General features: G+C 50.4%; 1 protein-coding gene across 1 annotated transcript in view; it reads right to left on the reverse strand.

Moving 5' to 3' along the window:
• The window catches only part of NTRK3 (neurotrophic receptor tyrosine kinase 3), a 281699-nt gene that overhangs the window by 135790 nt on the left and 122720 nt on the right, over positions 1-23189 (reverse strand). Inside the window, exons 6-11 of the mRNA XM_049614067.1 lie at positions 22768-22910; positions 22195-22336; positions 21466-21762; positions 13057-13080; positions 11570-11631; positions 10397-10499 (exon numbers count right to left, since the gene is read on the reverse strand). Coding sequence (XP_049470024.1) covers positions 10397-10499; positions 11570-11631; positions 13057-13080; positions 21466-21762; positions 22195-22336; positions 22768-22910 — 771 coding nt within the window. The remainder of the gene's footprint in view (positions 1-10396; positions 10500-11569; positions 11632-13056; positions 13081-21465; positions 21763-22194; positions 22337-22767; positions 22911-23189) is intronic.

Consider the following 23189-nt stretch of genomic DNA (forward strand, 5'->3'; position numbering starts at 1 on the left):
TGGGGGGCTCAGTCAGTTAAACGTTGGGCTCTTGACTTCAGCTCAGGTCACGATCTCACAGTCCGTTGAGTTCCAGCCCCACGTCGGGCTCTGCGTTGATGGTGTGGAGCCCGCTTGGGATTCTCTCTCCCCCTCTCTCTCTGTTCCTCCCCCGCTTGTGTTCTCTCTCTCTCAAAAGAAACAAACTTAAGGGAAAAAAAAAAGTGCAGGTACACCTCAGAGATGCTGCGGGTTCAGTTCCAGACCACTGCAACAATGTGCAAACAGCAATAAAGTGAGTCAAATTAATGTTCTGGTTCCCCAGTGTGTAGAAAAGTTATGTTTACGCTACACTATAGTGGGCAATAGTACAATGTCTAATAATGTATATGCCTAAATTAAAAAGTATTTTATGGATAAAACATGCTAACCTTCATCTGAGTTCTCAGGGAGTCATAATGACCAATCAGAGGTTACCAAAACAAATATAATCACAAAAATGCCTGAAATACTGTGAGAATTACCAAAACGTGACAACAGAGACATAAAGTGGGCAAACCCCATTGGAAAAATGGCATTGGTAGGCTTCTTTGACGTGAAGGTTACCACAAACCTTCAATCTGCAAAAAAATATGCAGGATCTGTGTGGAGCACGATAAAATGAGGCTAGCCTGTGTTGGTTAGATTTTGTAGTCTTTCTGTCGCATTACTCCAGCCAAGAGAGTAAGCCTCAGAGGTTGGCTAGCATTGGTAAAGGCCCACAGGATGAAATGGAAAACAGAGATCGGACCTAAGTCCCAGGTCATAGACCTGAGGTTTTCCCCAGTGGCTTTTAGTCCCTTGTATGGGCCTAAGTCCCTAGAAGTATAGGCCACAGAGCTGTCTCTGGAAGCATCTCAAAAATGCGGACTCTCAACACTTCTCTAGGCCCGATTAATCAGAATCTGCATTTTCAGGGCACCTGGATGGCTCAGTAGGTTAAACATCTGACTCTTGATTTTGGCTCTGGTCATGATCGTATGGTCCGTGAGTTCAAGCCCCACATTGGGCTCTGTGCTGACAGTGTGGAACATGCTTGGGATTCTCTCTCTCCCTCTTTCTCTGCCCCTCCCCTGCTGCCTCACTCATTCTCTCTCTCTCTCTCTCTCTCAAAATAAATAAACATTAAAAAAAAAAAGAATCTTCATTTTCACAGGATCCCCAGCATCTCCCCACCAAGGTTCATTCGCACAGGAGAGTCTGAGAAAGGCTGGCGGTATTATCACCCGTTATTTCTCAACAAGTGTAAGAGAATGGTTCCTAAACTCAGTGAGCATCAGAATGCCTGGAGAGACTGCTTGTCCCCTGCTTCACTCCCGGTTCTGACCCAGTGGGTGTGGGGCGAATCCCAGGCATCTGCACGTCTAACAAGCTCCCAAGTGATCAGATCAGCCGGTCCACAGACAGCGCACAGAGCCAGCAGCAAGTGAAATAGACGACTGCATCTTGGACCCAGACACCACTGGTTCTCCACCTTGGCCGCACAAGTGAAATCCAAAAAGCGTGCCTGTGCCTGGTGTTCACCTCTGGGTTCTGATTTAATGGGTCTGAGGTGCAGCCTGGGCTGAGGGATGTATGTAATTATGTAATTTCACTCGGTGATTGGAATGTCCAGCTAAGATTGAGAACCACAGATTGAAGTGACCTCATTTAACACCTGGTCTTCCTACCTCCCGGTCACATGATGTTGGGTAAGCCAGCCATTCTGAGCAGATTTCTCATCCTCAGAACGGGAGGAATAGCTACCTATGAAGACGATTTGTAAGATAGAGTAGGCATTTGGTACACAGGAAGTACTCAACATATGTTCATCGCCTCCCATTCTCTCTCCCTGCTATGTGAAAAGGGTGTGCCTGGGTGGCTCAGTGGGTTAAGCGTCTGACTCTGGATTTTGGCTCGGGTCACGATTTCACAGTTCATGGGTTCGACCCTCATGTTGGGCTTGGTGCAGACAGTGCCGAGCCTGCTTGGGATTCTCTCCCTCCTTCTGTCCCTCTTCCCCTCTCAAACTCTCTCTTAAAATAAATAAACTTTAAAAAAAAAAAAAAGAAAAATCAGCTAATATTCTTCTCTTTTACCCCAAATCCCAGCTGCTCTGGAAAAAGGAAGCACAGAAATATGTTTTCTTCAACACCATTCAAGGAAAGATAAAGTCACTAGGGCCTGCATTCGGGGAGCAGAGCTGGCTTCACGGGCCTGCACCCCGACTCCATGCTCAGGAAAGCCCCGCGCTTGGGGCAGAAAGCTCTACTGTAGCCGCCTTGAAATTCTAATGCTTTTTGAACATCTTGCACTGGGTCCCACCAATTAGGGAGCCAATCCTGTCAAGGGGGAAGCTAGTGAGGCTGGTACGGGGGTGCCAGCAAATCCCTTCTGGCTTACGGAAGCAGACTTAATACAAGAGAAAAGAATACAGGGGCTTGTACCAGGGTGATTTGGGGAATCTCTCTCTAAATGTACTAGGGAATCGAGGAAGGGAGAAGAGTGTACTGTTAACCCTCTGTGTGAAAGAACCAGGAAGAGACCAGGCCGACCAGAGGTTCCTCTTCCTCTCCTCTCGAAGCTTGGGGCCGGAGCGGGCAGCGGACTCACCTGGTCCCTGAGCCACAGCTGGACAGAGGACACCATTCCCTCTGCAGCACACCGCTCTGTCACCCCATGCGGCTCACCCCCATGATGGATACGCGGCGCGAAGGGCAGGGGAGGGAGAAGGAACGGTGGCCGGGGATCTGCAGCAGTTGGCAGGTTTGTTATTGTTTTCCACGTGTGGTTTTTCTCCCCGTGTCCAAAAGCGTGTTTCCCGACCAACAGTTGTTTTGATCTCTTTGCTCAATTGCCTGTGGTCTGGAGGGCGGACCTCTGGACACCCCAAAGCCTTCTGCAGTTCACGGGGGAACAGACTGCATAAACACAGGGCTCAGGCAGCGCTGCCACGTGGAAGTTTCTCATTAGCTACAGTCCACGGTCACTCTTCCTCTGGGCAAGTGAAAGCCTCTAGGACGCACAGGAGACGCAGACACGGAAAGAATGCTCCACGAGAAGGTGGAGGCTTCTGCTGCAACTAGATTTTGAGGGGGGGCAAAACCATGTTGGACAAAGTAGACTGTGAGAAAGTCCAGGTTGGCAACCGCCACCCATTTAGGTTTCCGTCCTGGTCCCGTGATACAGGAGGACATCTGGATCGGTGAGAAAGTATGTCACCGGAACTCTAGATGAATAATAAAATACTGAAAATTGGTGAAGTTTTCAAGAGTAAAAATTAGTATAGATTTGACTTTATTCCCAGTTTTTAAAAAATCCCTTTGGCTAACTCATATCCTGATATATTTTTCTTAGGTGTGAAACTTCTGTGAGGGCCAGTGTTTGAACTACAGGAATGTGTAAGGCATGTGACTGTCAATTGTCACATGAGTCCTAGGGGACAAAAGGCGGAGAACTTCTACACCGAGGTGTCGAAGGATGTTAACCCTGCGGGAACCAGTTTGAACAACATGGATTAAAAAGAACTGTATCTTACTGCCAAAAATCAAGGGAGTCAGAGAGGCAATCGCTCTAGCTATGGAGCCAAACATACTGGCCACGCTTGGCCCTACTGAATGGGACGCAGGACCCTGCCAAGAACAGCTAGCTAGCAGGTAACGACAGAGGAAAAACATTTCGTAGCAGACTCTATCTCCAGGGATTTCCTTTTTCAAATACAAGATTCGGCACCAGAGAGCAGCCGGTTCCCTGGAGCCCTGACAGAGGCACGGAGCAGTCCCCAGTCCAAAGATGACCCATGGCGACAGTGCAGGGTCTTCTAGAACCGTTCGCCTCACATCCGCAAAACCCTCACGAACACGGGGCAGCAGAGGCGTGCTAAAAAAAAAACACACACTGCCTCCCAGCCTTCTTCTCAAAGCTCTGGGCACCACGTCCTAGAATTCAGTCACCAAGTGCGGTGAGACTTCATCTGCAGCCAGGAACTCGCAATGAAGTCCAAGCAGAGGAAGAGAAGCAGAAGTCTCCTGGATTCAATTACTTTACGTCCTGCCTGCAGATTGGCCACATACCTAACCTATTTAACAAGAACTTGAGCAGATGTTGGGAGTGTTCTTGGGGGTAGAAGGGTCTGTCGAGGAGCCCAAAAGGAGAGAAAGGGCAAGAAACGTTTGTTAGCAGAGTACAAGGAACTAGGATAACAATATAGGAAATGAATCCAAAAACTACTCTCAAAATTACATTCAAAGAACCACTGTCCACCAGCAATCCCAAGCCAGGAATCCCTAGTACAGGACCACTGCAACGGTCCAAGGTTCCTTCCTCCCTGGGATACCTCAACTCAGAGGAGGAAATGGAAAAAGAAGTCAAGAAAGAAAAATAAGCAAGAAGGAAGGATGAATGTATTCGAGGAAGTCAGGAAACCCAAGTCCTTTACCCGGTTTCGCTTTTGCCTTGCACTGCTCTTGGCTTCTGATTCAGTTACAGAGAGGTCAGATGGTGTATTTCTCAGGGCAGAAGAAGCTATCCTTTCAGTGGCACCAACAGCATGCTCACCTATGGTCCACATGGCCTTCCAACAGTCCCAGAATTCTGCTATCTCCACACCACTCTCCTGACATCAATTCCCTAGCGGTGTGCTCACAGCTGGGGACACATGGACCCTCTAGCCCAGCTGAGGAAGAAATGATGTCAGTTGGAGCATCGAACCTGAGGAGACCAAGAGCCCTCCCAGCCCCACCTCCACCTAGCCGGAAGAAGTCCTTCTTGGTGCAATGCTCCAAGGCTAGAAAACAGCTCAGAAATGATGCCTTTCCAGGTCCAACCATCCCCCTTCACCAACAGGTTAACCAGAGCGATAATAAGACCATTCAACACAAGCCCCAACCCCCCGATATGTTTTGGCAGGAGCCAGCCCCTCCAAATCAAGACTCTGGCAGGATTCTACAATCCACTCAGAAGACAGTTACCATCTGTTTATGGAAAGAATGTTAATAACCCCCAATCATCATCAAATAGGCAACCACTTTACTTTAAGTACCTATTAACGGACGCTAATTCACAATGGAACGGTCCTGGAGTGCCCATCCACAGGCACCAGCACTCATCCAACCATTAGGATAAACGGAAAGCGTAGGCTGATGAGGCACTTGAGGTATTACCGGAAGCCCCAGCAACAGCGCTAGCCTACCTTCCTCCCCAGCCTTCCGGTTTCCGCTGCCCTGTTGTGAGGTCTCCAACACGTCCAGAAAGAAACGCAGGAAGTCCCCTGAGCCAGGGAAGCAGGACTCTCCCATCAGCCCCCAACTTTCCCCCAGGCCAGGTGTGCCCCAGCTTGAGAAAAGTAGATTAACAAGAGGCATTGCTGAAAGCCCCACTCAAGTGAGACAGCATTCAAAGACAAAGCGTTGGAAGAACTGGGTTGATCTCCGAGTTCATCTCCCGGACCCTCCCAGGCTCTCTGCACACACCATGTATGTGGGATATAGGGCCAGCGCTGTGCTAAGATAGCTGTGCACTCAGCAGGTTACTGCACTTCTCTGATCTGTCTCCTGACCTGCACAATGGGGGCATTCACCTAGTAAGTCTAAGGTTTGTTTCAGCTCTAAGAAACCAGTATTCTGTCTCTTCGATGGGAGTTAAGAGGAAGTCAAACAGTATGAACTACACCACTACAGCGTCCCTGGTCTAGAAGTGTGTAAGGACTTGGAAGGTAGTCATGAGGGAAGAGGCCAAATACTGGCTACAAAAACCCACACACTTGCTTCTTTCTCTCTCTGTTAAATAACTAGGATACCTTATATGAAAACTACAGGACCTATTTTACTATTTCAAGACACACGTGCATCATTTATTTGATCATTTTTCTAACAACATATGAAATGAAGATGGCAGGTGCACTGAGGATGTTCATGATGGGGCGGCCAAGACCAAGGAGTTAGGTCATTCCCTGGCCATGAAAAGTGGTTGGGGCTGTGAGCCGGGAGTCCTAAACCCAACTCGGCCTAACCACACCCTGAATCCAGAGCACAACACTTCCTTTTCTGAGCCACAGCTCCTTCGTCCATAAATGCAGACACCATTAAGCACCACAGATCACAGCCATGGTCTTCTGATGTCCAGTTTAAAAATATTTTGGGAAAGGGAGGTTGGTGTAAACTCTCAACCATGCCATTTCCAGGCCCAGGACGCACTGGCACAATACAATTAGTTCTTAAAATACTGAAATGTTTGTATATGTTTACCTCCCAGTACATGGCCCTTGCCCTGCCTCTCCCAACCATCCCAGGATCCAGCAATCCAAGAGTTAAACCCTGGCACAGCAGGGAGCCTCCAGGTCCCTGCCCCTGCTGGGGGTGGGGGAGGGCACCGCCTTCTGTTCTGAAGGCCAGTTCCCAAAGCAAACTATACCAAACACTTAAACAATCACCCCCCACTGCTCTAAAGTCACACTGGGCTTCAGCAACAGCCCAAGGTAACCCCCACTGCTCTAGCTCAGAATCATTTCAAAACCTTCCTGATTCCAAGAGATGCGCTCCCACGCGAATGTGACCCTTCCTCAAGCCAGTGCTGATGAACAAGATGGCAGGTGATCAAAGTAAAGAGGTGTCTGGGGTGCCTGGGTGGCTCAGTCAGTTAACTGTCTGACTCTGGATTCGGGTTCAGGTCATGATCTCACGGCTCATGAGCTCGAGCTCAGTGTTGTGCTCTGCATTGACAGCACAGGAGCCTGCTTGGGATTCTCTCTCTCCTCCCCAAATGCGTGCACACTATCAAAATAAACAAACTTTAAACACACACACACACACACACACAATGTGTTTTATAAATGTACACACATATATGCACACATAAATCCACACATGTATGTATGTGCATACTTTCTCGTATACGGTATATATTGGTTTATATCACATACTGTACGTGATCACTCGTGGGTGTGTTATAGTCTTTCATCATGCCAGTTAAAACTATTTTGGCACAAGTTCTCTTGTCCAAATTAAGTTTATTAATAAGATCGATGTAAGAAATATATACACTTTCATTTTCTAGATGCCTATGGGTGCAATTCGTGACCCGTAAAAGAACAAACAAAATACATCTGTATATGTGTATATACACACAGAAGTGTAAAAATGAACTGGTTGCCAACCTGGCCATTCGCATCACCATGGGGTGGAGGCAGCCTGCAGGGTGTGAGCTGGTGGGGGCAGCCTGCAGGGTGTGAGCTGGTGGGGGAGAGGGTCAAAGGGGGGAGGGCAGGTGCTCAGAGACAGCAGAGAAAGAGAGGTAGAGACACAAGGAGAGGGAGAAACACAGTGGACTGATGGACACACACGAAGCCCAGGTTGGTGGCTGTCCATGGGGACACTCCTTCGGCCTTGGGCATGGGACCAGAGGCGAGAGCTAAAGCAAATTTCGTTGGTCAGCAATGTCTCCTCCCTTTATTCTAAGAATAAAACATTCCATGCGAATATAAAAACAAAACAGTAAAAGTTACTTATTCTGAGTGGTCAGAATACGAATATTTGTTATACCAACCTTCGCATTTCTGTATTTTTTCTTATTTCTCAAAAGGAAGAAAGGTTCACATTAACAGTCCCCCCTCATCCACACAATGTGTTCCGGGCCCTCAGGTGTGGACACTGGGTATTATTTCTGAGTTTCCCCCATTATCCCCACTCTATCTCCCACTGCCCTGACACCTCCAATTGCCAAAGTCGCCCTTATTAGCCCATTACTGAGTTACACACATGCTGTGCTTTCTTTTATGATTAACTATACAGTCATCTATTTCAAGTTCAACAAGCATTTGTCAGACATTGTGCGAAGTTTCAGGCATCCCGGGCCGAGTGATCTGTGGTTTCTGGTCCAGCAGAACAGTCAGATGATGTGTGTGCCAAGGAATGACAAGGCACTGGGATTAGTACAGAATAAAAGCATCCTTACTAAATACTGCGTGTGACAAAGGAGGGCATGACTGAGTCAAGAGGACAGCCCTTCCTAGAAGGACAATAAAAGGAGCCAGGAAAGGCTTATACATAAAGAAAAGAAGGGGGGAAATTACATCCCCAGAGCCCCTTTTATATGCCAATTACACGTAAATCTCAACACTCAGCAATCCAGTAAGGCAAGAGATGCTTCAAGGGGTTAAGTAACTGCTAAAAACAAAGAGCAATTAAATGGCATCTGCAGAGTCTAACTGAGATTTGAACATTCAAAGCTGAGCATGGGGTGGATATCAAGAGGTGGAGTGGGGAGCTCCTGGTACCCACACCTTCACTCTCTTTCCCAGACTGGGATGCCTACTAGCAACAAAAGATCAGGGTGTATGCAGCCTGGGGCATCTACTCACTCATCCTAAAATGGGGCCCAAACCCAAGTAATCAGGCGTAATGAGAGCAGAGACATGCAGGCTTAATCCTCAACAAGGTCAGCCTGGGACCCACCCCCACATCTGGCCTCCAAGTACAGCCTTCCTTCCTCAGGCTGCCTGGCTCTCAAGTAGGGGACACACCCCTCCCACCTATGGGGACGTGTTCTCCTAGGCCATCCAGGGCCAAGGAGGCAGCTCAGCCCCGGAGAGGGGAGCGGGGGCTGAGAGAGAGGCTCCGAGGACAGCTGAGGGGAAGGCACCGCCCTGGATGCTGCCTAATCCATCCGACATGGGGACACACTGTTCCAGAAACCGGATGACAATTAATAGGAAAAATCTGCTCTCTCAGTGTTGCCAAGCATGTCACAGGGTCTCAGCTGGTGGCGTGCCTCCTCGGCGAGGAGCAGAAATGCCCCATTCTTCCCTTTGGTCAAGGCCCTGATGTCTTCTCAGGTGGAAGGAGAAACAGCTAGGAAGAAGGTTCCTCCCACGATCGGAAAACTTTGCCCAAGCAACAGTCTATGCAGGGGCCCCAAAGCCAGGGGCCCGAGGGTTACACCAAGATCGAAGGCTCGGGGCTCACTCAGTGCTTCTCATCCTCCACCTCTGTGAAGCCCTGTCTGGCACAGGGGAGCACGTGCAGATGAGGCATCTCCAATCAAGGTGCCTCCCAGTGGTCTGATCTTGCTGAAGTCATGGGGCTTTGGGTCAAACTTCCATCCCCTCTTTATAACTGGCCTGCACACGTTATTTCTCCGGCTCAAAATATTTCGTATGATTCAAGAAAACCTGGCTTGCCTCGCTGTGACCTGTTCGGCTTAATCAAGAACGGAAAGAGAGTACAGAGGCAGGGAGCTTCTAAGAAGCCCGTAGTCTGCCCTCCTCTTTTCCATCTTTCTATTTTTCTATAGGTATCTTTTGCTGAGTATCAGCATTCTCAACTTTTGGGGGAGTCACAGGATATTTTGAGAGTGTAACAGAAGAGGGGGACTAGTTCCGTTCCAGACCCCCTTGCGACCCCACCGCCACGTACACTCAAACATGTGCATGAGTTCAGGGGACCACAGTCCCTGGAGATCTCATTCTTGTGCTCTCCTTCAGTCCCAGAGTCCCGAGGTCAGGACCCTCACCACAGATACCAGTTCATGTGTAGAAGCTGCAGAAATTCATCTCTGTGGATGCCATACTCTCACCAGAAAGCCCCAACCTGGATCCTAGCTAGCAACCTGCCAGCTTGTTGGACCTTTTCATCATCCTTCCCTACCTACCTCTCGTCTGACACCAGCCATAAAAGGAAACCCCAGAGGGGAAGAGGTCCTGAAATTCAAGTTTCTGCTTGAGAACTGGTACCCAGCCTCCCTGGAGCCATCTGGTCGGATCCATCCCTGGGACTGGGCAGATGGATGCTAATTCACCGTGTTAACCCCTTTTGTGCCACTCCCCCACCCTGAGCCTTGGTGGAAAAGCCTCAGCGCACAGCCCACCCTGGCCATAACGGGCTGAGTCCTCTGCGTTGTGGAAGCTGGCCAGCAGATTCAGCAACCATGTTGATCTTGGCATCCGTTCCAGGACCCTGTGTAGAGCTACGTGCGGAAATGCCATTGCACGGGCAACCTCCCAAAGCCAGGGTCCACCGCCCCACATCTAGCCGTGCTGGTACCTTCTCATCCCAAATCCAAGGCAAGTGTGGCAAGAGAGAAACCAAGTGACTCCAACAAGGAGTCCTTTTTCTTACCAACGGCCTTCACAAACTACCCTCACGCAGCAGCCCAGCTACGCGATGCTTCCGGCAATCACGGCAAAACCAGGCAACCCACAGTCTGGCCCCCGCAGACACCAACACAGCTTCCAATCCATCACTACCAATAATAAGGTGTAGACAGGCGTCTCCACCAGGACCACTTAAGCACACTACCAGACAGGCCCTCCTGGAGAGCGAAGGGAGAATTAAAACCGCATCTTTTGATCAAAAGGAACCACGGTTCCCCCACGAGACCCTTGCAAATGAAAATCCCACCTTACCCTTCATTCCAAATTTGGACCGTCGACCGTACTTGTTGATCATGATGAAGAGAACCACCAACAGGACGCAGGCAAAAGCAGCAAGTCCAACAGCTATGGATACCTGGAGGGGCCAAAAGCAGACGGTTGAGAACAGTCACGGGAAACCCACATGTGCCCAAATGAAAGCCGTCCCACCGCAGGCACAGCTGCAGCCCATTCAGGACTTTGTAAAGACTTGAGTGAAGTCTTTAGAAGCAGTAATTCATGAGACGTTCAGCACATTAAAAGAAAATTAATTCCCCAACTGGATGAGAGAACATTCCATGATTCAGCCTCTCATCTGGGAGCCATCATCCGCAGTGCAAGGGCGATTTCAGAGGGGTTTGTCTATTGTTTGTTGTCGTTTTTGGTTTTTTTTTAAGTTTATTTATTTCGAAAGAGAGAGAGGGAGAGAAAGGAGCACAAGCAGGGAAGGGGCAGAGAGAGAGGTAAAGAATCCCAAGCAGACTCCATAATGCCCGGCCAGAATCCAAGGTGGGGCTTGAACTCATAAACCGTGAGATCATAACCTGAGCTGAAGTCCAGAGTCAGACACTTAACCGACTGAGCCACTGAGGTGCCCCTGTTTGTTATTTTAATGAACAACAACAAAGAAAGCAAAAAACAAACAAACAAAAAACTCTGTACCTTCACGCTGACGTTCTTTACAGAATATTCTTATCCAGAACGTTCTAGGAGATCTGGACTCTAAAAAAGCCCCCTTTGCTCTCCTCTCCAGAGAAATCTCTGGCTCTGAGAGTCAGGCAGGGGAGGTGGGGGGCTTGAAAAACCCACCCAAGGATACGCTCTGAGCAACTTCGACTTTCGTAGGAGACTTGTGTGGCTAGCGTCCCCTTCAAATCAGGCCCATCCAGGCTCCTAACAGCGGGGATTAACAGCGGGGATTTTCAAACCGTTCTCTTCGGAGCCCTAGGGCCTACAGCGGCTCCTCAAAGACTTCCTCAAACAATGACTTATTCTCATCAAACAAGGCAGGTTTCAAACACCTGAAAGGAGGTCATTCATCACAGTTTTGTTCTTTTCTCTGCTGTATACACAGGCTCCAAGCAAGGTAAAACGTCAGCTACTAAAACGAAGTCTGAAAACAACTTCCTTAGTGAACACCTTCCCCTTGATCAAAAAGTGACTCACCCCAAAAGTGTCTTCCTCCGGTTTGTGGGTCACAGTGATGGGCGTGGGGCTCACATCGTAGACTGAAAACCAAACAGAAGAGGAGGAGGAGGTTGGCTCTCACTGGTCTCAGCCACAGTCCCCGCCCGAATCTCAAGGACCCCTCAGGAGTTCCTGCTGGAGAACATCCCCTTCAAGCCAGACTCTGACTGTCGGACCTCCTCAGGCTTTGCAGGAGTCCCCAGGGACCAGGCCCCTTCGGGCTGCCTAGCTGGTGCTGACAGCTCAAGGGCAAACTCTGCAAGGAATAAAGTACCCTCACTGCCATCCCCCTGCCCCCATTCCAGAACAAGCAATGTCACCTGGGCCACGTGGGCCATGAACTATTAGGTACAAAGGGGTAGAAAAAATGGTTTGGGATCCCGGCCAGGGTCTGCACTGGGCACATTTGGTGGTGATGGCAGCTGGTGCTGATGCTCGGCTACCCTCTGTTGTGGGCTCTCCTGCTCCTGTCCCGAGCTCCCCAGGGCCCCTCCTCTCTCTCTCTCTCTTTACTCCTCAGCAAGACCCAGGAGGCCCGCGGCTCCAAGAACAGCCCAGTGTCCGCTCCCCTACCGCAGAGGTCAGGACAATGGCAGCTCAGGGTAAGACGCAAGAAGGTCCATCTGACCAGGAGGCACCACCTTTTCCCAGCAAAGCCTGGACGGGAAGCCAAGTGTCCATTTGTCCTCTGTCTCAAGTCACCTCCTGGCCACGAAACGGCCCAATTCAGAAATCTCTGGAGGGACATTCTGTGAGATGACAAGACCTCTCAGACCAAGGACAAATAAAGGAATCACAGACGATCTTCACGTCTGTGCCAAACGGTAAGGGGTGCGCTCGGTAGGACTGTCCACTATCTCAGCCCACACACAGGGCAGAAATGAGTGCCCGCTGCTCTCCCACAGGGGACAGAAGGAAAAGCAATAAATACAGGTTTCCCCACAGTCCATGAGCAAAACACCACATTGTCTAGTCCTAGCCCCAAACTGCTTATAAACTGAGCCTCGATAATTCCACTTGAGGACACACAAGCCTATCAGGAGAGCTGGTAAATCACTCACAAGGTGAGTCCCAGCCAGAGTCTGGGGTCCTCAGAGCAGGTGAGGAACACAGGTGTAGAGGCTCCCCGTTCTCTCCACAAGAACAGGGTTGACCAACAGGGGTCTTACCCGGGAATATGAAACCCCACATCCCTCCTTCCCATCCAGGCAGGGAGACCCACAACAGGCTCAGACCTCCAAGAACTCCCTGGGGGAAACTGAGGCCAAGAGCCCAAGAGGTGTGCACCTGGAGCTTCCTAAGAGGTATTTCTACTCTCCGGCTGACCTTCACAATTCACTCAGATGCTCTCAGCTGCCAGGGGTCTGGGGGCGGCCGTGGAATAGGAAAGAGGGCTAGGTGGATTCAATAATTACTGAAAGTATCAGAATGAATCAGTTCCAAAGCAGAAAGTAAAGCAGACTTACTAGAGACAAAGTTATCCGTGCTCTCTGCAAAAAAGACAAAGAGATAATTAACAAGTGTAATAAAAACCAGAACAGATGCACCCTAGCTTCCTAATAGCTGCGACCTCCCCCATTCGCCATGATTCCCCCGTCACCCGGCAACTGAAAACTAAACTCCTTGGCATATCCACCCCTCCTCCACACTACACAACCCCTTCAGGAGGTGGTCTTCCAAGTGGGAAGGAAGGAGAGAGAAAGCTCCTAGCTTCGAGGGAGGTGGCCCGGCCCACCTGGGGCCTATGAGACGGAAAATTAAAACGAGACACAACGTCTCACCCACGGTGCTCCGTCCTTCGGGTACCCAGAGTGCTGGGGGTGTTGGTGGTACCTCAGAGCCAAGAAGAAATGCTGCACGGGTGGGCTTCCCCGGACCTTCCCTGAAAATGCCAGCAGCTATGACCCCAAGACTGAATTCCTCAAACTGACACGTGGAGTTTATTCTGGCGGGTCCCGGAGACGTTCCTGGGAATCCCTCTATGACTCTGCCCGACCCCCGGACGAAAATGTGGTACTGGATCTTTGCCTCTAGAAATGGCTCACCTAACAGTGAAAGCTCGTCATTATTAGACATCGATTATGAGCCAGGGGCTGAGCTACATGCTCTATGTCACACATCGCTCGATCCTTACAAGCATCCCAGCAGGTGGAGAGCACTATCCCCGTTTAACAGAAACAGAAACAAGCTTACAGAGGTTAAGGAAGGAACCGCATCTCACTCATCCAAGAGGGCACAGAAGGAGCTGAATTCAAATCCAAGTCTGAGCTCATAACCACTCTATCAGAGATTCTCAAATTCTAGCAGGGAATAGGACCATCTAGGGCGTGAGCACTGTCTTTCTCCAATCAAAGGAATGAGGGCTTCCTGGAGAAATGCATCATTTCAGGCCTGGGTCAGAGGAAGCATAAGATGTACCTGGAATATCTCATAGTACTGGAAAGTAAGAAAGGGCTCCAAATTAATGGGGGCACGGGCAAAGAACACAGGAGCCAAGGTGAAGGAGCTTCCAATGACCAAATTTGGGACAGTCATGGATTGTTATAGGCTGAATTATCTCCACCCAAAATCCATATGGTTGAGATCCTAATCTCCAGTTCTTCAGAACATGACTGCACGGAGAGACAGGGTCTTTAAAGAGGTATTAAGTTAAAATAAAGTCATTAGGGTGGAAGCTAATCCAGTACGGCTGGTGTCCTTCTAAGAGAGGATATGAGGACACAGACACACACGGAAGGAAGACCACGTAGAGATACAGAAAGAAAACACCCATCTGCGGGCGCCTGGGGGGCTCAGGCGGGTAAGTGTCCAACTTCGGCTCAGGTCATTATCTCGTGGTTCATGGGTTCAAGCCCTGCGTCGGGCTCTGTGCTGACAGCTCAGAGCCTGGGCCTGCTTCGGATCCTGTGTGTCCCTCTCTCTGTGTGTCCCTCCCCACTTCGTGCACGGTCTCTCTCAAAAATAAATAAACGTTAAAAAAAAATTAAAGAGAAAAAAAGAAGACACCTGTCTGCAAGCCAAGGAAGAGAGAGGCCTCAGACGGCATCAACCTTGTGGACACCTAACCTCCAGGCTTGGGAGGAAATAAATGTCTCTTGTTTAAGCCGTCCAGTCTGTGATACTCCCTTATGGTATAGCCCAAGCAAACTACATGCATCATAAGTCATAGGACAAAATAAATACCCATGAGTCCATACCAATATAAATAAATAACTGAATGAATGGGGAGGAAGAGAAAGCTCTTCCTTACAGTAGAATTCCACTTAATAAATACAGAAGGAATGACGGAATTAGAAAAATTACCACTGACAAATAACCACTGTTAATAACCGTTTCAGGCAAGAACCATCAATGAATGCTAAAATTAACGTGTGAACGCATGATAAGGAACAAGACATTTACAAAGTTTCAAAATATTATGCTCGTTTAGTTACAAAGGGAGAAAAAAAATCACTTTGCAGGGCGCCCGGGTGGCTCAGTCGATTAATCATCTGACTTCGGCTCACGCCATGATCTCATGGTTCCTAGGTTCGAGCCCTGCGTCGGGTTCCGGGCTGATCGCTCAGAGCCTGGAGCCTGCTTCGGATTCTGTGTCTCCCTCCCTACCTCTCTCTCTCTCTCTCTCTCAAATAATTTAAAAAAAAAAAAAAAACTTTGTTTAAATAATAAAAAAACCACTTTGCAGTGGAGAACCGTAGCAGACACGATGTCGACCAAGTTAATGTCACCGGTAATAAGAAGTATAGACGTGCCCTCTGATATGATGTCCTGAAAGGACACGGCATCATTTCTGTGGTGCTCGTGCCAAAAAATGCATTAACCCATATTGAATTGTGAGACGAGAGCAGACAAACCCAAACTGTGGGGAAGCCCACAAAATAACTAGTGAGTATTCTTCAAGAGTGTCCAGCTCAGGAAAGACAAAGACAGACTGAGGAACCTAGAGACTGAAAGAGAATAAGGTGACGTAGCATTACGTGCAGTGTTATGACCCTGCTTTGGGTCCTAGAGAAAAACGGACACCAGTGGACAAAAATAAAGAATAAAGTCTGTAGATGGGATAGCAGTGTCGGTGTTAATATCCTGCGTCTGCACATGGGATTGTGTTTATGTAAGATGCTAACATTTGGGGAAGCTGGGCGATGGGTACAAGGAGGTTCTTTGCACTGTTTTGTTACTTTTGGGGGTAAATCTTAAACTGTTTCAAAATGAAGAGTTAAAAGTCTTAAAAAATTTTTTTTCCAAAAAATATATATTTTTTTAATAGACCTAGATTATTGGTCCTCACCCCAGAGATTCTGAGTCAGGAAGTTTGGGGAAGGTCTTGCCAATTTGCATTTCTACCAACTTTTCAGATGATTCTGATGCTGCTGGTCCCTCTGAGAACCACTGCATTATATTACATCTACTTCTGCCACAAGCCTACCACACCCTGAAAAATAAGAACAACTCATTCACCTATTCATTCATTCATTCACTGGCTAAGTCCTCACCGTCATTATAATTATGGCTCATTAAGCATACACCAGCAAATCTTCTTCTCTACCTGTGGAGAAAGTGATGCTTTCTGTGAAGGAGTCTAGAGAAAGTCCTATTTATAGTGAATGTACCATTAACAGATGGCTTGCATTATCACCAATAGCGAAACCATAGAAAGAGCCCGAATGTCCATCGACTGATGAATGGATAAAGACAATGTGGTATGGCTATCACTCAGCCATCAAAAAGAATGAAATCTTACCATTTGCAGTGACATGGATGGAGCTAGAAATGTATTATGCTAAGCGAAATAAGTCAATCAGAGAAAGACACATGCCGTATGATTTCACTCATATGTGGGATTTAAGAAACAAAACAGATGAGCACATGGGAAGGGGGGAAAGAGAATAGAGCAAAGCAAACCACAAGAGACTGTTACTGACAAAGAGCAAGCTGAGGGCCGGTGGAGGGAGGTGGGTGGGGGGTGGGCTGGCGGGTGATGGGGATTAAGGGAGGCACTTGTGATGAGCACTGGGTGTTGTATTTAAGTGGTAAGTCACTGATTTCTACTCTGGAAACCAATATTGCACTGTACGTTAACTAACTAGAACTTAAATTAATTTAACTTTTAAATTAACATACATATATGTATGATACATATAACATATTTTGCATATACACATGATTAATATATATATTATATATACATATGAAAATAAATAGCCTATCTGTTGTCCATTTTGCACCATTTGAGGAAGACCAAGGGAGCTTTCTCCAAATTCCTGAGCCTGCCCATCATGCTACCACCTTTTCTGAATTGCACGTAACCAAATGCCTGATTTGTGGGAAGGATGGAGGAGAAGGGGTTCTACCCTTGGTTTCAGAGACCGAGGAAAGAGAGGTGCCAGATCAATCCATAATTAACACCGATCTGCTTATTTCTCACAAGGCTCCCATTTATTAGAGAATAGTCTCAGGTCAGCCAAATGTTTTGGCCACATCTGTGAACCCCGAAATCTCCCAATCAGCCTCCGTGCTTAGCTCCCTTGCTGGAGCCTAGGAACATTCTCCCGTCCAGGAAGCACATGAGCCTCAGAACAGGGAGACTTCATGGGTCTCCTCTAACCTGGAATTTTGCACTGGAAGAGGACAGCTGTACCAGGAGTGGTCCTCACCTCTGACCCCACCAGCAGCCGGGGAGATGACCGGACCCGTACGCCACAGCGCTGTCTGAGAGTCACCGCGGCGGGCATGGGCATGTGTGCAATGCTCCCCCAGTCCCAGACTGCACCCCTCCAGTCCTAAATCACGTCAAGAAGAGCCTTGCAGGGAAAGCCGACAAGGCCCAAAGAAGGGAGAAGGGAGGCAGCAGCCTGCGTCCAGACAAAGAGCCGGACGGAGACTTGTTGGTGAGAACAGATGCCCCAGCTTCAGCTGGAAGAAGGGAAGCCACGCCACAGCACCCGCTCTCACCGCGCATCCCGCACAGGAGCCCCGTCCCAGCACCCCTGCACTCAGCTGCCAGAGACTCAAACACGGGGAGGAACACCTCCTTCCCACTCCCCTGTCCCCCGCCCCTGGACCGGGCACCAGCAGCCTGTGACCATGTGCTGGTCTCCACAAGTTCCTCAGGGCAAGGAAACCAGCCTGGACAGAGGCCGAGAGCTCGAGGGCAATGATTTCTCCCTTCGTTTGTACCCAGCGTCCCGAGGGAATTCTGCTTCTGCTGTTGTAAAAATCTCAGTGAAGGAACTGGACTTCCCGGCCAAGTAAAAAATGAGAATTTAAGAGCTATGGCAGCTCACTTATTCCTAAATATTCTGTCAAGGGTTCTCAGATGTTTGTTGTACGTGTGCAGGAAAACACATGCACACACACACACGCACACACACACACACACCCCTTAACAACATTCCTCCTTCTATCACATCTAAGGATCTCCAACTTCACATTCTCTCCCAGACTACAGCCCACCCTGCAGTCACCCCCAGCCTCTCCTGGCCCTCCGCTCTGGACACGTGAATCCCTGATTTTTCCTGGCTTCCCACTCCTATGCCCTGATCCCCTCTGGTACCCCCTCTAAGGTCCTAGAACCTCAAAGAGGACTGAGCTCCATGCTTCCTGAACCATCCTCTCTAACCAACCCTTCCAGGGACCTCCTTCACCAAAGGCTGGATGCCATGCTGAATATTCTAGTGCTTCTCTCTGTTCAGCATGGACAGTTTGGAAACACACACACACACACACACACACACACACACACAACTTTTCCAGAACATTTTTGTTTTAATGTCCTACTGAGAAAATCCTTACTGATGGAACCCTCCGCATTTCCAGAATGTCCCATTAAATATATTCATTCCAATCAAATCTCTCCCGTGGGTCTCAGGACCATGAGGAGTCAGGAAAGGAGACCCTCACCTTTAGATCTTGTTTTGCCCCCAACATAGATCCCCTTGTCAGGTGCCCTTGTGGGTTTTCAAAAAAAAATTAAAACAAACGGTACTCTGGGCTTACTCTGTGCCAAGCACGGTTGTCAGTACTGGAGGTGGATGAATCCACCATGGGCGAGCTAATCTTCACCACCGCCTTCGAGATAGAGGCAGGGGGCAGAGTAATTTGCCTGAGATCACAGAGCTGATGAGCGATTTAGATTCCTAAATTCATCGCATCCCTCCACATCCCAAGAATCCCGGTTTAAGAGCTAACAGCTGTTGTTGAGCCCCCTTGGCACTCGTCACTGCGTTTCCTCCTCAGGGCAACTTAGGCAGGGAGTTGTTGTTCTTGTGCCCATCCTACAGATGAAGAAGCAGAGGCAGGGTAGTGATCGTCCTTCGTGACACGCCAATCACGTACCAAGCGCCAACCCCGTCCTCGGAGCACAGAGCCGCCTGTCTGGCAGGCTCGCAGAAGGGATTTGCACTTCGGTCTGTCTGATTTCAGAACCCTCGCTCTTAATCTCCACGCTCTGCTTGCCCGAGAGCGAGAGAGGACCACCTGTGATAAACATAAATGGGACGTCCCGACACCCTCGTGGCAAAAGAGAAGAGCAGGAATCCACAGACAGCCTTCCAGCCAGGGCTCGGCGGGTACGAGGCGGACTGCCTGCTCCTCCAGGTAATTTACTCTCCCGAACGTTTTAGACGTTTTGACGTTGGCCCATCTTTTCCCTGTCACTGCCTTTTCATCATGCGTTGATTCCTTCAGATTCATAAAGCAAGCAGACTTCCGCACAGGGTGGCCCTGGCAGGGTGCACGTGGCTCTGAGGAAGTCCCTGCGGGTGGGCGGTTTCCCCTCGGGCCTCTCTGTGACTCTCCCCTCACGCCCACCGAACACCACCGAGGCAGCGGATTACAAACGAGGGAGCACCAAGTCGCCCGGGGGCTTGTTAAAGTGTGGAGCTCTGGACCCCACCCCAGGGCTTCTGATTCAGCAGGTCCGAGTGGGGCTCAAGGATCTGGTTCTAACACCAGGTGATGGTGACGCTGCTGGTCCGGGGACCCATCTTTAAGAACCACTGGCCTAAGGAGAGTTGATAAGGTGGCAAGGGTCTCCAGAGACCATGAGATGGGGATGCTGTGTCTCTTGGGGACAGAAAAGGGTGCCTGTAAGGCTGGGAGGATACAGAGAACGGCTCTCAGGGCAGCCTCTGTGGGGAGGAGCCCAGAGTGACTCATCCTCCCTCCTGAGTATTCGAGGGCTCCCTGCTCTCTCCAGGCCCCAGGAGCTTCCCTTTGGAAACATGCTACCTCAGGGGACTTCATTCCTTGCCCATCAGGGAGCGCACAGTCTCCTCTTTAAAAACTAGAATTCATTCTCTCATCACTAGGCAGACAGAGGCAGGGCAAAAGGGCCTCTCTAGCCCCTCACACCAGCAAGGCCTGGCCTGACTATGTGCCCCTAAGAGCAAAGTATCTCTGCAGCTAAAAGCTGCTGCTTCCACAGTGCCCCTGGGACTCTTCCAGCTCCCAAAGCAGGGATGGCGTGGCCCACGGTGGGAAAAGTCCCGAAGCTTTCGGCTGGGCATGCTGGGGGCAGTGCTGGAAATGCCGGACCAAACAGGAATGCCAGGGTCTTAAACACCAGAGCGTTCTAGACCCTCTCCTGAGTGACCGTGCACCACCCTCCTCCCCCCGGGCCTCAGTGGCAAGAACGTGGCCTCCCAAGCAGCCTCATTCTCCGGAGTTTCCCTGTTGGAGCGTCCCGTTGGGTTCTCCTTGCACTGAGATACACAGGATCTCCTGGAGCTGCGGCCTCTGTTATGTGCGGGCTCTGAAGTCACCTGCATGTAAGCAGATGTGGCACAGTGCTGGCTCTGGCTGCCCCGTGTGTGTGTGGGGGGGGGGGGGGGGGGGGGGGGGGGGGGGAGGGGGGGTGTGCACGCGCACCTGAGACCAGTCTTCACACTCCCTTTAACCTCAGCAGAACCCCTGCGATCTGGAGACAGAAGGTCATCCAGCCTGTTCCCAGCAGAAATCACCAAGGTCATCAAAGATCCCGGGTTTCACTGATGGAAAGCCATCAACTGCTGAACCCACCGAGAGAGGCTACCCACACGTGCACTAAACTCTTTGGGTGTTTTCTGCTCCTCCGACTTAGGAAGGTATTTGAAATACTGTAGCCCAGGCAGAGAAAGACAGAGTCACCTCCCAAACAGTCAAACCAACAAAGTTCCTTCAGTACTCAAAGGTCCACTTAGCATTAGCACCACCGCTGGCTGATGACCTCAGGTACCACACCCCCCACACCCCCACCCCACTAGCTCACCACAGAACGGGAGAGAAAGCTCAGAGCTGGAAGCCTACACTCTCGCCAAGCCTTGCTACTAACCAGCAAGTAGAAGGAGGTTCAGTGCACCATCTGTTAAATGTGGGGTTGAACGGGACAGACCCTGAAACCACTGCAATAGAAGGTCGTCGAACCATCATTAGGTGCCAAAGCCTGTGGCACACGCTTTGCACACCTTAAGTCATTTAAGAGGCCTGCGATTCTTACAGGAGTGGTATCGTCATGCCCATTGCACAGATGAAGGAACTGAGGCTCAGAAAAGCAAACCATCACGCCCAGAATTTCACAACCCGTAAAGGGCTGGGTCGAGAGTCTCCGTCTTTCTTGTCTAGCTCTCAGTCCCTCTCTCTACCATAAAGGGGCACGCCCATATGCACACAGCTGCACACTCCCGAGAGGGTCTGGCTTTTCACTGCGACGCCTGATGAAAAACAGCAGCTTTACCTGATTTACTCAAAACGCTGGTGGGGGCTGAACACGCCCCCGGGTGAGTCTGTGACCCGAGGTGGCGGTATGGAGGCTGACGCAGTGCCTTCTCTCTACCACTGCCCCGCCCCGCATGCTTCCCGGAAGGAATCCGAGCACCGGAAGGCCGCGCCGCCCTCACCTGGGAAGGGCTCCTTGAGGAAGTGGCCGTTGATGGTCTGGTTGGCCGTGCCCAGTGGGTTTTTGGCGATAAGGGTGTAGTTGCCGTTGTTGTAGTGGGTGGGCTTGTTGAAGAGCAGGCAGCCCTCGGACACCTCGCCCTCCTGGTAGTACTCCACGTGGGTGATCTTGGACTCACGCAGCGGCTGCCCGTTGTGCAGCCAGTGCAGCGTGGGCGGTGGGTTGCCACGCACCACGAACTCGATGCAGTGCTCCAGGCGCAGCTCGGGCTCCTCCAGGCTCACCACGCGCGGAGGGTCTGCGGGGGATACGCCAGCTGACTCCCAGGACTCAGAGTCTCCCGCGTCCCGGGGCAGCCTTCCAGAAACTGGGGTGGGAATCCCAGTTCTTCCCCGGCCAGCTCTGAAAAGACTGGGGGGACAAGCGGTTTCCCCACCACCGTCCCCAAGGAGGGGGAAGGGATGGCCATCTTTACCCGAGCCTCCCGGGTCCAGCGCACCTGGAGGGCTCCTTCCCATGACCTTCTAGGGGGTAACAGAAGGCAGACTTGGGTCAACTGTGGGGTATTCTGAAACATAGGTGAGGTGGAAGCATGCCACCTCCTGGGGGACAGGGACAGCCTTTCTGGAGTTACCAGCCCAGGACTAACTCCTCGAACACCTGCCCCGCCTCCCACGCTGCCATCACCTTGGTGCACAGCACAGCCACCCCCTTAACGGCAGCCACTCACAGTGCACGGTGAGGGCGACGCTGGCATTGCTCATGCCCACCACGTTCTCCGCGATGCACGTCAGGGTGAAGCCGTTGTCCTCACTTGTCACGTTCACCAGGGTCAGGTTGATGGCGTGCACATTGGTCCAGTTCAGATTGGTCTGAAACCCCGACAAAAAGAAGGAATCGGTTTCTACAAAGTGACTCCCCACCCAACTCCCAAGCACCTTCAGGAATCAAAAAGAAAGCAGTGCAGCAAGTGAAGGAGGCGTTTCCTGCTGCTGTGCGCACCAAGGGCCAGGCTCTCTATAGCCAAGAGCTCAGGAAACCCTCCCATTTACCCTAGAAGGTGAATGGTAGCCTACACCCATTTTACAGATGAGAAAACTAAGGTACAGAGAAACTTACTGGCATGTTTAAGATCAAGCTGGCAAGAAAAGACTGCAGCTGGGTGAAAATGAAGTCTGCACGAACTCTCCTTCCCCTTCCTTATCCTCCCATGCCCTGCTTCTATTCATGATCTAGCTCATTTAGACTAGGGCCAGGGCTCCCTCCCCAGCCTCCCGATGGGGCCGGAGCCTCGGACGCCTACCTGGTGGGTGTTGATGGACTGCAGGCCAGTGACTATCCAGTCTACGTCAGGCAGCGGTGATCCAGAGCCATTACAAGTGATGACGGCATTGTCACCCTCTCGTACGGTCAGGTTGACGTGGCTCACGCTGATCTCGGGAAGGTCTGGGAGGGAGGACAGGATGAGGGGAAAGGTAAGCGAACACTTAACACCAAAACTTCGTCCCTGGTCTGGATGCTGGCACTTTTGGCACCAGCTGCTGGAGCTCCGGGAAGGCCACAAGTCCCTGCACCTCCTGGGCAGATGTCAGACCTCGTGGGTGGGGGTGGGGCAGCTCCAGCAATGACGTCAAACGGCATCTTCCACTTTGGGCACTGCTTGTCAAGCTTTAGTCTGCTTCGGACTCCCACAAGGAGTTTGCTAGGAATTCAGATTCCCGAGAC

The sequence above is a fragment of the Panthera uncia genome, assembly GCF_023721935.1.
Source record: "Panthera uncia isolate 11264 chromosome B3 unlocalized genomic scaffold, Puncia_PCG_1.0 HiC_scaffold_1, whole genome shotgun sequence".
Lineage (NCBI taxonomy): Eukaryota > Metazoa > Chordata > Mammalia > Carnivora > Felidae > Panthera > Panthera uncia.